This window comes from Pseudophryne corroboree, chromosome 7 (genome assembly GCF_028390025.1).
Source record: "Pseudophryne corroboree isolate aPseCor3 chromosome 7, aPseCor3.hap2, whole genome shotgun sequence".
Lineage (NCBI taxonomy): Eukaryota > Metazoa > Chordata > Amphibia > Anura > Myobatrachidae > Pseudophryne > Pseudophryne corroboree.
Window position 1 is genome coordinate 95,324,601 of NC_086450.1, and position 12,784 is coordinate 95,337,384.

Below are 12,784 nucleotides of genomic sequence, written 5' to 3' on the forward strand. Positions count from 1 at the left end.
TGTATGTATATATAATATCACTAGTACTGCAGCCGGACAGGTAGATAATATATTTATTAGGTAATGATGACTGATGACGGACCTGCTGGACACTGTCAGCTCAGCAGCACCGCAGACTGCTACAGTAAGCTACTATACTCTATAGTAGTATGTACAAAGAAGAAAGAAAAAAAAAAACCACGGGTAGGTGGTATACAATTATGGATGGACTGCCGACACAGAGGTAGCTACAGCCGTGGACTAACGTACTGTGTCTGCTGCTAATATAGACTGGATGATTGATAATGAGATGAAATCAATATATATATGTATGTATATATAATATCACTAGTACTGCAGCCGGACAGGTAGATAATATATTTATTAGGTAATGATGACTGATGACGGACCTGCTGGACACTGTCAGCTCAGCAGCACCGCAGACTGCTACAGTAAGCTACTATACTCTATAGTAGTATGTACAAAGAAGAAAGAAAAAAAAACCACGGGTAGGTGGTATACAATTATGGATGGACTGCCGAGTGCCGACACAGAGGTAGCTACAGCCGTGGACTACCGTACTGTGTCTGCTGCTAATATAGACTGGATGATAATGAGATTAAATCAATATATATATATGTATGTATATATAATATCACTAGTACTGCAGCCGGACAGGTAGATAATATATTTATTAGGTAATGATGACTGATGACGGACCTGCTGGACACTGTCAGCTCAGCAGCACCGCAGACTGCTACAGTAAGCTACTATACTATAGTAGTATGTACAAAGAAGAAAGGAAAAAAAAAAACCACGGGTAGGTGGTATACAATTATGGATGGACTGCCGAGTGCCGACACAGAGGTAGCTACAGCCGTGGACTAACGTACTGTGTCTGCTGCTAATATAGACTGGATGATTGATAATGAGATGAAATCAATATATATATATGTATGTATATATAATATCACTAGTACTGCAGCCGGACAGGTAGATAATATATTTATTAGGTAATGATGACTGATGACGGACCTGCTGGACACTGTCAGCTCAGCAGCACCGCAGACTGCTACAGTAAGCTACTATACTATAGTAGTATGTACAAAGAAGAAAGAAAAAAAAAACCACGGGTAGGTGGTATACAATTATGGATGGACTGCCGAGTGCCGACACAGAGGTAGCTACAGCCGTGGACTAACGTACTGTGTCTGCTGCTAATATAGACTGGATGATTGATAATGAGATGAAATCAATATATATATGTATGTATATATAATATCACTAGTACTGCAGCCGGACAGGTAGATAATATATTTATTAGGTAATGATGACTGATGACGGACCTGCTGGACACTGTCAGCTCAGCAGCACCGCAGACTGCTACAGTAAGCTACTATACTCTATAGTAGTATGTACAAAGAAGAAAAAAAAAAAAAAAAACACGGGTAGGTGGTATACAATTATGGATGGACTGCCGAGTGCCGACACAGAGGTAGCTACAGCCGTGGACTAACGTACTGTGTCTGCTGCTAATATAGAGTCTAGACTGGATGATAAATTATTGATAATGAGATGAAATCAATATAATATCACTAGTACTGCAGCCGGACAGGTACTATATATATTTATTATGTAATGACTGATGACGGACCTGCTGGACACTGTCAGGTCAGCACAGCACCGCAGACTGCTACAGTAAGCTACTATAGTAGTATGTATAAAGAAGAATGAAAAAAAAAAAAACCACGGGTAGGTGGTATACAATATTATATATATATATATATTATATACAATTATATATATATATATATTAAACTGGTGGTGATTGATTATTAAACTGGTGGTCACTTGACTTCCGGGGGCGTGGCCAGCTAGTATGGCCGCTTTTTAACATAGCTCCTCTACACTACAGAGAGAATCCCTCTGAATCCTCCTTTTTGGTGGATCCAACTTCCATAAAAACTGCATCCCCTTGCTGCTGGAACTTCCCTGACTGCAGGGATATCTATATTGTGGAGGAAGGTGGTGGATTACCCCGGAGTCAGGCCATCGGATTTGATGGTCAGCATGACCGCCAACATGGCGTTGGCGCGAATTGGTCTCTGCTTATAACCCTCACTGTGGGCCGCTGCTGCTGGGGGGGTGCCGCTGCCATTCACTTGCAGTTCATCGCTCCTGGACCCTGTGCCTGCTCCCATCGGTGTGGGGCTACGGAGATCCTTACCACTGCGGGGTTGTGACTACTCGGATTATCACCGGCCCTATCCTGTGACCCCTGCTGCGGGCTGCTGGAGCGGGGTGCGGGCTGCCTCCAGGCTTCTACGGACTCCAACACCCCGGCTCGACGCCCGCTCTGTTCCACCTCCCCGGCTCGAAGGAGGACACTCTACCCCGGACTGTATGTGACGGCCGAGAGTCGAGCGGGACGGGGCTGCACCTCCCCGGCTGCTGCGCTGCCTAGGCGCTCGTCTGCCCACATGTTGAGCGGGGGACCCGATACGATACGACCCCCGCAGTGTCTGTGTGACTGCTTGGACACGCTTCAGTCCTTACCTGTGACCCTCGTTGTGGACTGCTGAGACGGGGTGCGAACTACCTCCAGTTACCCGCTCTACTATAATCACAGCTGTGGAGACCTGCTACTGCCGGACCACGCGCGGTTACAGCGGGGGAGGACACCCTGGCCTGGACTCTCCGGCCACTGCACTGCCTAAACGCCCGTCTGCCTGTTCGCGGAGAGGAGGACCCGATACATTACGGCACCGCTTCGCTCTCCAAACCTGATACACCTCGCGGTGCATACCGTAGACCTTGAGGAATCTGCTGACTCTCATAACATCGGCTCTGCTGCTGAGACGGTGACCTTGATTCGGGGAGTCCTGCAGCCTCTGCTGTAACTTCGACACAGCTGCTGTTTGCCTGCACAAGACGGCTTACACTCTCTCCCCCAGGTACTAACACTGTGTGTCAACCCCCTCCTTCTTCTTCCTCTACTAACAGTCTCTGATATCCATTCTATCCCTTTCTCTTAAATTCATTCTCCCCCAGTGTGTCTCCTACCCCCTCATCACCCTTCCTCCCTACCCATTTTATTTCCCCCTCTGTTTTGCTGCTACTTCCCTCCTAACACCTTTCTGGGCAACTGTACTTGAATATAACGGGACGTCTGCGCATATTTACATATATCTGTGTGTCACGTTTGAGGGGGTTTGAGGAGGTGGGTTGGCTGGTTGCAGCCAGACTAAGGAAATTACCCCTGAACTATTTCCACTCTGCTTTTAGAGAACGGCACTGTAGCTGTCCGTGGACTTTATACAGACTGTTTATATGAGGACTCCTGCTTTCTCAATCACATACCCCGGCACGCCCTTTACCCAGGGTGATTTTATTTATACCTAAAGGTCCATGTGTTTCTTATTTGGAAATAAGATTTTTCTATATTGATACTGCAGCTGCCACCCTGTGGTCAGATTGTGAATTTTACATATCACCTTTCATTTCTTCTTTCTAATTATCAATATTCCAGTTTTGTATTCACATGACTCTTATCTTATTGTGCCACAATTGTTGATGTATTAAGTTGCGATTCCTTTTCTACTATGCATTTCTAGGAAGATACCGCTCAATGCTAATTTGTTTCTTCAGGTGAAATGTAGGTAGTGGAGTAAATTAACAAGGTCTAATCTGCACACTTTGATAAGACTATAGCCCATTACTCTGGGCTCCCCCGCCTACCAGTGAGTGTGGGATAGCCCTACAACTTTTCTTTGTTTTGGCCCATAGTGTTATGGACAAATTTCTAGAAAAACATCAAAAATCAACAGACATGCCTGCGTCTAATGCGAAATCAACCTATAAACGCCAAAATGCCCAGAAGGGAAATGCATCCCATATGCCTACACCTCCCTCTCCAGTATCTGGGGGGGAGGACAGTATTTCTCAGTCATACCCCCACAATATTACCTTTCCATCACCAGCTGAGAATGCTAAGGAGGTTATTAATATGCTAATGCCCCTTATAGATAAAAAATTTGAAGACTTACATGCTAGACTGGACACTTCTTTGGCTAAGATAGAAGCAAACACAGCTAGAATTGACACTCTGGAACAGAGAACCAGTGACACAGAGGACTCAATGCATGCTCTGCAACAGGAACTTGCCACTAGATCTCAGGCTATATACGTTCTGACGGAAAAGCTTGATGATTTAGAGAATAGAAATAGAAGATGTAACCTACGTTTTATAGGCATTCCTGAGTCGGTATCAGATGCACAGTTGCAGGCTTATATCAGCACTCTCGTCCCGGTGGCGCTGGGGTTTCCAGATACGGACCCTCCGATACCGGTGGAGAGAGCACACAGATTAGGTGCACAACGCAGAGACAGGGGTACACAACCCAGACCGACTATTGCTAAATTCCTCGACTATAGGGACAAGGAACGACTGTTGCAGGCATATCGCGCGACCTCTGAACTTAGGGTGGAAGGCAAAAAAATCTTAGTGTTCCAAGACTTTTCAGCCCTGGTCTCTCAAAAACGCAAGGCCTTCTCGGAGGTTTGCAAATTCTTAGTGAACAAAAAGATTAAATTCGCTTTACTATACCCAGCTAAACTAAGGGTTATTGAAGACGGCCGTACTCGGCTGTTCACTGACCCCCAACAAGCGAAGTCACACTTCTTCAGAGATGGCCCGCCCTCTCCAGCTCGTTCTGACGCTAGTGTGGACAACTGATTATATGGGCTTTCCATAATAATATGGATATGTTACTACTTGATGGAGGTCTGGGTATATTGGGACCTAATATCCCCCTAAAGGGGCCCCGGAGAGGTTTCCTAATGAATCCTCAGACCCCTATTCTTGATTCTTATCATACAACTAAATCTTAATATATGACCTTGAATGTTTACGCTTTCTAACTCGTTTTTACGTTTCATTATCACTCTAATTTGTTGCTATTTGTCACGTCCTAGATATGTTGACACAGTTTTTCTCACTTGTATTAAAGTTATTGACGAACCGGAGCATCCCCTCCAATGGAGTTGGGGATCCTCAGTGGTTTAACCTGGGCCTGTTGGTTGACCCAGTTTCAGATGTTTATACAAAAAAAGTTGATGCATTGCTTCACTTTCATTGCAGAATTGTGCTGACCTGTCTTTTTTTCTGTACTAATGACTCAAAGATATGAGGTGGAGGGGGGGAGGCTGGGACCCGTGCCCCCTGACACTTCGAGCTACCCGATGCCCCCCTTGGGAGTGGGGAGGTGTTTTTCTTTTCCTCTTCTTGCAACAGCGGGAGGATGGTTGGATCGTAGCAATCTTTCTACCCCACTTGCTACCAATGGTGGATGACACATCTAACATCCCTAATGCTAGGGATAGCTCTCATTGTTCCATATTATCCTGGAACGTGGGAGGATTGAATACCCCAATTAAAAGAAAAAAGATCCTTACTCACCTCTGTAGGAAACGCCCCTCTATAGCCTTCTTACAGGAGACACATTGGAGATTGGGGGATGGATGTACGCTACGTGCCCCGTGGATAGCGGAGTGTGTACAGGCCTCTTATTCTTCTAAATCCAGAGGGGTGGCGATTGTATTTCACAAACATCTAAGATATGAAATCCTACACTCCATAGAGGATCCTGAGGGCCGCTACTTAATACTAGACACACTAATCGAGGGCAACAAATTTACACTAGTAAACCTATACGCACCCAATGTTGCAACTGGAGAATTTCTACGACATCTCACTCAGGTCTTGGCTAGCAGGGTTAACTTTACCCTAGTGGTGGGTGGGGATTTTAATGCAGTAGATGATCCTGTGTTGGATAAGTCATCTCCCATCTCGAGACCATCCTCCCCATGCTGGCAATACATACGGGAGATGAGGGAGGCTCTACACTTGAGTGATCCGTGGCGACTGTTACATCAGACAGACAGATCCTATAGCCATTTATCCAGAGTACACGGTTCACTGTCAAGGATAGACTATATTCACCTGGCAGACCATTTTTTAAATCAGATCAAAGGCACTGCTTTGGATGACATAGTCATCTCGGATCATGCGCCGGTGAGGTTGGAAATGTATGCTGGTTCTCGAGCAGATGTGGACTGCATTTGGCGTTTCCCCGACTATTTGTCCACTTCAGATGAATTCAGGAAATTTCTCTTGTACTCTTGGAATAATTTTGTGGATGATAATATAGAGCACTGGGACAACTCTGTGCTGTTCTGGGAGACGTCAAAGGCGGTGCTACGAGGTCATATAATAGGCTACGTGGCGAAAAAAAGGAAAGAAAGTTCCAAACAGTATCATGCATTGTATGCATCTATGTCCCACAGCTTTACCACCTACAAAACTAACCCTTCTGAGACTCTCTTAGAGATATATCTACGGGATAGAAAATTATTGGATGCTTTCTTAACAGCCCAGGCACAACAGCGTCTAGACTTTACTAAGTTTCACTATTATAAATGGGGAAATAGAACTGGAAAGTTGCTGGCCACTATGTCAAAAGCTAGGAGGAAACGCTCCTTTATTACGGCCCTAAAAGATAACACTCGGAATGTAACCCACACTAAAACTCCTGATATCCTGGCACACCTCAGTGACTTTTACACTGAATTATATAGTCCTATCGCCCCACGGGAGGAACTGCAGAGGGCTTTGCTGGCTCAGGCACAGTTACCGACACTTAGCTCAGAACAGAAAGAAGCATTAGAGGGAGACATTCGGGAAGACGAAATTAAAACGGTTATAAAGACACTACAACCAAACAAATCACCGGGACCAGATGGGTTTACTGGGTCTTATTACAAACTACTGCAGCAAGAACTCATGCCGGCACTATTGGAACTATATAACAAAATCTATAAGGAACACCCAGTGTATCCGACATTCTCTCAGGCATACACTACCCTTATTCTTAAACCAGACAAAGATCCAATGTTAGCGGATTCCTATAGACCCATTTCCCTTTTGAACTCTGATTTCAAAATTTTCACAAAGATCATAGCAAATAGATTGCAAATAATCCTACCGGATTTGCTGACAGAACACCAATATGGTTTTGTACGTGGCCGCCAATCAGTCAAGGCAATTCGTACGGCCATTGCGGCGACGGTGGCATCTAGAAATGCCCCTGATTCGGACTACATGCTCTTAAGCCTGGACACACACAAGGCCTTCGACACTGTGTCATGGCATCACCTGTTTACCGTGTTACATTACAGAGGGTTTACAGAGAATTTTGTAAATATTATTAGATATCTCTATGCCGCTCCAACGACCTCTTTGCTGGTTAACGGCAAACGGGGTCCAAGGATTTCAATGCAAAGAGGTACAAGACAGGGGTGCCCCCTGTCACCCCTTTTATTTAACTTATCAATAGACCCCCTGTTCCGAATACTACAGAACTCTATGACCTATCAAGGTATTCCAATTGGGGATAAAGAAATTAAACTGTCGGCATTCGCGGATGATGTATTGGTTTATATTGGGAACCCTAGGGATTCCTTACAGAATATTTTAGCCTTACTAGACAACTTTGGACAAATTTCAGGCTACCAGGTTAATCTATCAAAATCCATAGGGCTATGTTTGAAAAATGGGGTAAGGTGCCCGGGATGGGGAAAACGGATCCCTATAAAATGGGCTAACATCTCCATAACATATCTAGGCATTAACCTTCCGAAATATCCTTCGGAATTATATAGGCTGAATGTTAAGACGACAATAACTCTTATCACGAAGGAACTTGAAAGTTGGAACCATTTAATGCTTTCATATTTAGGGAGAGCTGCCTTGATAAAAATGTGTACATTTCCACGATTATTATACATCTTACAGTCCCTCCCAATATTGCTTAGTAGATCAGACCTATCCCACATAACTAAATTGTTCCGACAGTTTATTTGGAAAGGCAAAAGAGCTCGTATTGCTATGCATAAGTTACAACAACCAAAATCTAACGGCGGAATTAACTTCCCCAACATTTTACTTTATAATCATGCATCTTTATTGAGGTTTTTGAGAGACTGGTTAAACGACACAGACACATATGCAAATACACAGCTTGAGACACAGTTCCTAAAATCTAAAAACTTAACAAACTTCCTCCATTGCCTGGAGGGGAATTGTGATAGGGATCTACAAGATAATCCCCTTCTATGGTCGGTTTATCGCCTTTGGCACTCCTTGAGAAGATCCGGAAACTTAGGGAGACATAACTCCTTGTTTCTGCGGTTTCTGGGTAATCCTGATTTCCAGCATGGGGAGGCGGGGTTCCCCTTTAGGATGTTCCACGAAGAGGGTCTGCAAGACATAGGACAATTAGTCAACACGGACACAGGAGAACCTCTCACGTTTGCTCAAGCGCGGGAAAAGTTCCCATTCCTACGAGATTATCCATTGGCCTTTCTCCAGTTGCAACATTATACCTGCTCGGTTCTTAGGACACTGTCAAAGGAGGACTTGAATAACACACTAGATGCCCTACTGCGCACACCCCCAGCAACGAAGAGAGCCCTCTCACTTCACTATAAACGTTTAAGCACTCAGCTGGATTATTCTCACTCGAGCTCGGGAATGCACAAATGGATATTAGATTTTCCTAACCTGACATGTGACATACTACTAAAAAACTTGCTACACTCCTGCAAACTTTTGCCTTCAGCACAATACCAAGAGATGTTTTATAATATAACCCACAGAGCTTACTTCTGCCCTTATAAACAACATAAGGCGGGTATGACGGATTCGGACAATTGTCTGAAATGTTGTGCCCCCAAAGCAGACCTATTGCATTGTTTCTGGTCGTGCCCACTTCTTCGTCGCTTTTGGCTCCTAATACGCCAATATGCTATGGAGCACCTGGTAAACTTTATCCCTTTTACAGCAGAGTGGGCACTGTTTGGAATAATTCCGGCTGGGCAGAGAGTGACGAAGGGGGGTAGACGATTATTGTTGGCAATTAGTGCAGCGGCACGTAAAGCAATCCTACAATCTTGGATAGACAAGAATCCTCCTACTCTGTCATTATTCAAAGGAAAGTTGCATCATATATTTCAGATGCACTGGATAGAAACATCTTTGCAAAAAGACAAGCTAGTAGAGCAATTTTTTGAATCCTGGGAAAGCTATGTAGCTACTCTTCCGATAGATTTCCAAACCAGAATTCAAACCTCACTAAAACACACTGAATGGTTTGAAACAAGAATGGCAGTTGGTGACCCTCCCATATTACTGATGGATTAGGGGTTGGGGGTGTCGCGGGGCCTCAGCCTCCTCATATCTCTACTTTGTTTAGAATGGCAGGTCTATAACGCAAACTCTTAATATGCATTTCTTTCACATGATGTTCTTGAGATTGTAGAAAAAAAAAACTTCTTGAGATTGTGTAATGTATAAAAGAAGATCCGCTAATGAACTTTTAATGTTCTCTTATCATATTATGACACTACTCACATGTATTTACTCAATGTCAATGCAATCGAATTTGTAACAGTGAAGCAATGTTTTAATAAAAATGTTATACTTTAAAAAAAAAAACTGGTGGTCACTTCAGGTCACGTTGCATCTTGCAACTAGTACTCCGAGGCCTAAGCAGACAATCACAAAATATATTATTATACTGGTGGTCAGTGTGGTCACAACAATGGCAGTGTGGCACTGACTCTGGCAGCAAAAGTGTGCACTGTACGTTATATGTACTCCTGAGTCCTGCTCTCAGACTCTAACTGCTCCCCACTGTCAGTGTCTCCCCCACAAGTCAGATAATACACTTACAGTCACACTATCTATTATCTAATCTAGTATAAATATCACTTCAGCAAGTAGTATAGTAGTATACAGTATAGTAGTACTCCTCCTAATAATGCTCCCCAAAATACTGTGTCTCTCTCTTCTCTAAACGGAGAGGACGCCAGCCACGTCCTCTCCCTATGACTCTCAATGCACGTGTGAAAATGGCGGCGACGCGCGGCTCCTTATATAGAATCCGAGTCTCGCGATAGAATCCGAGCCTCGCGAGAATCCGACAGCGTGATGATGACGTTCGGGCGCGCTCGGGTTAGCCGAGCAAGGCGGGAAGATCCGAGCCTGCTCGGACCCGTGTAAAAAACCTGAAGTTCGGGCGGGTTCGGATTCAGAGGAACCGAACCCGCTCATCTCTAGTAATTATCACTGCTTTGTCACTTCATTATGCCTTCTCCAGGCTTAAAATTGATAGTTATGAGCTGATTGGCTGGTGCGTTACCACCTTGCACTTATCACCGCTTTATCACTTCTTTATGCCTTCTCCAGGCTTAATACAGCTGCCCTAGTGTGTGTAATACGAGTGTACAGTCTGGAATTTGACATTAGAGGATGGGGTGGATTCCATGGGCACTGGGTTCCACCGGTGACTTCCCCGCACCCCTGTAGACCAATCCGACCCTGACTGTGAGATATTGGAAGACTCAGAAATCGTGACAGCATGAGCAAAGTTGCCATAACAAAAAAATCTCATTTTATTATCCATATGAAACAAAACACTTAATTTCTTCCGGTATTATGAATTCATGACAGCCAACATACTACACACAACAATTCTGGTGACTTTTTTACCATACACAAACACTACTGACATTCGTCTTAAGTCTGAAACTGTTCATATTTTTCAATGCCGACCAACCGGACATATTTAAAATGGAAACAATAACTAATTTCTAATGTGTGTTCCATTCATTTCTCGTTCCTATTAGTAAAATATATACCGATCTACATAAACACTGTATGACATGCATCTGTCAAAAACCAAACATGTACAACGCGGGTCAGTGATTACCCTCAATATTATTGTGATTGGCCTTCTTGACTTTTTAAACCCTATTTCCGGGAACATGGAGTTGGACTAGTACAAATGCGGACAGTTGCTGCCGAAGTCTGCGAACTGTGGTTGCGTTGCAGAAAGCGATCACAGACTGTGCATGTGCCGCACTGTGCTCACGCACGCTGACTGAGATGGAAAGAGTAGCTGGCTTCATCTATCCATCAACGGATCACTGATCACTATTTCAGTGAGATTTAATGGAACTGATCCGTCTTGTTGGAGTGTCATGAAATGTCTTGGGCATACTAATAATGGCTGCTGCTAACCGAGGGCGGCACGACCTTCCACGTAGGGAAGCAAAATGATCCTCAGCATACACGGGCATATACTTACGTTAGCATAATGTAGTAAGAAGGTTGCCAAGACCGATCGGAAAAGCTGCTGTAGATGCAACCAACTCACAATCACCCCCTTACTGCTGAAGTCTGAGTCTACGTAATCTTAGAGGACTTCAATGTAGCTGAATATTGTTGCAGCAGTGAGCAAGTACTGTAGGTTGCACACACACTGGCGATACAGGTTTATAGACAGCGGAGAGCCATAGAAGGTGGCATCTCATTGGCATTTATGGTTTGTGTGTAATCAGTTCTCTCAGTTCAGCCCAAAAGAAGCTGGAAAAAGATTTGCAGTTCTTAGAGTTAGATGGAAGTGAGGATTAGATGAATAGCATGTCTCTTGTTAAATATGAAGCTTGTGGGTTAATTCCACCCCCATCTAAACATACGCTACAACCTAAAGTAATGTTTTGTGTCATGTATTGAAGCAGTTTCATATCTCCCCACATGACCCTCTCCAGGAGGGACAAAATGCTCTGCTCCTGGACTTTTCTCTTAATTTGTTATTGCTATCACCTGTTTTGAGCAGGTTAATGGATAAGTAAGGTGTTACAGCACAGGTGATGGCAATCATACATTAAGAGGGAAGTCCAGGAGCAGAGCATTGTGTCCCTCTTGGAGAGGGTCATGTTGGGAGGTATGCAGTTTCTATAGAGAATACATTACATCCTCACATCTCATCTATGTGACCGCTACTGTCCTGGCTCACAAACTCTTTGCTCGCCCTCCAGCTGATCTCATATTTTAGAAGAGATGCTCTCTAATGCATTCAATCACGTCAGTAATGTGACAGGCCTTACACGTTACATATCTAACTATACTTTATTTTACTCTTTCAGCTTTTGATCATGAATAAAGAAATATCTGCTCAGGAACTTGATTTTTTACTTCGCTTTAACATTGACCACATTTATAATAGTCCATTGGACTTTCTATCAAATTCAGCATGGAGCGCTATTAAGGTAGGTTCATTGAAGGTCACTGGAGGTCCTCACAATGCAAGTGTTCCGTGGAAAAGAGATTCTGGGATTCTCATGGGAATATTGCAGGGTTAATAAACCATCATTTAGTTACAAACATGCCTCTAACATGATTCAGATGAGCGGTATTTTACTAAAGTGTTTTGGTGCCCAACACCATCACAACATGAAGAGAGAGTATCGGCTATGGTGGCAATAGACACATGGGCGTATCTTTAATGGGTTCAGTGAGTGCACTGCCAGTGCTGCTGACAGTTCTACCAGGCCCCGATAACATATTTGGGGCATGGCCTAATCGTGAGAGGCATGGCCACGCCCCCATTGAAAGAAAAAAAAGTTATTGTAGTGTTCCAAACGAGCAGAGGGGCTGTAAGCTCCACAGTGAGGGGCAAATCAAGGGGAGGGGGGGGGGGGGGACAGTGTGATTGCACCACTCTCCCCCGCGCCCTGCCTGCACGGGCACCAGCAGCAGCCTCTCTTTCCTCACTGCAGCCTAGCTCACAGAAACATGTGCTGGGCTGAGTAAAAGAGCTCCAGGTAGAGGGGGTGTGGACGGCCAGGGAGTGGCGGTGGACATGGCCCCCCGCCCTGCCCCTCCATCAGGGCCAGACCTGGG

The 12,784-nt window shown here is 44.4% G+C and overlaps 1 protein-coding gene across 5 annotated transcripts in view; it reads left to right on the forward strand.

The window, feature by feature from the left end:
• Window positions 1–12,784, forward strand: part of LOC134944673 (dynein axonemal heavy chain 11-like) — a 697,358-nt gene that overhangs the window by 574,175 nt on the left and 110,399 nt on the right. For all 5 annotated transcript variants that reach the window (XM_063933444.1, XM_063933440.1, XM_063933442.1 and 2 more), the window contains one exon: window positions 12,028–12,150. In XM_063933444.1, coding sequence (XP_063789514.1) covers window positions 12,028–12,150 — 123 coding nt within the window. The remainder of the gene's footprint in view (window positions 1–12,027; window positions 12,151–12,784) is intronic.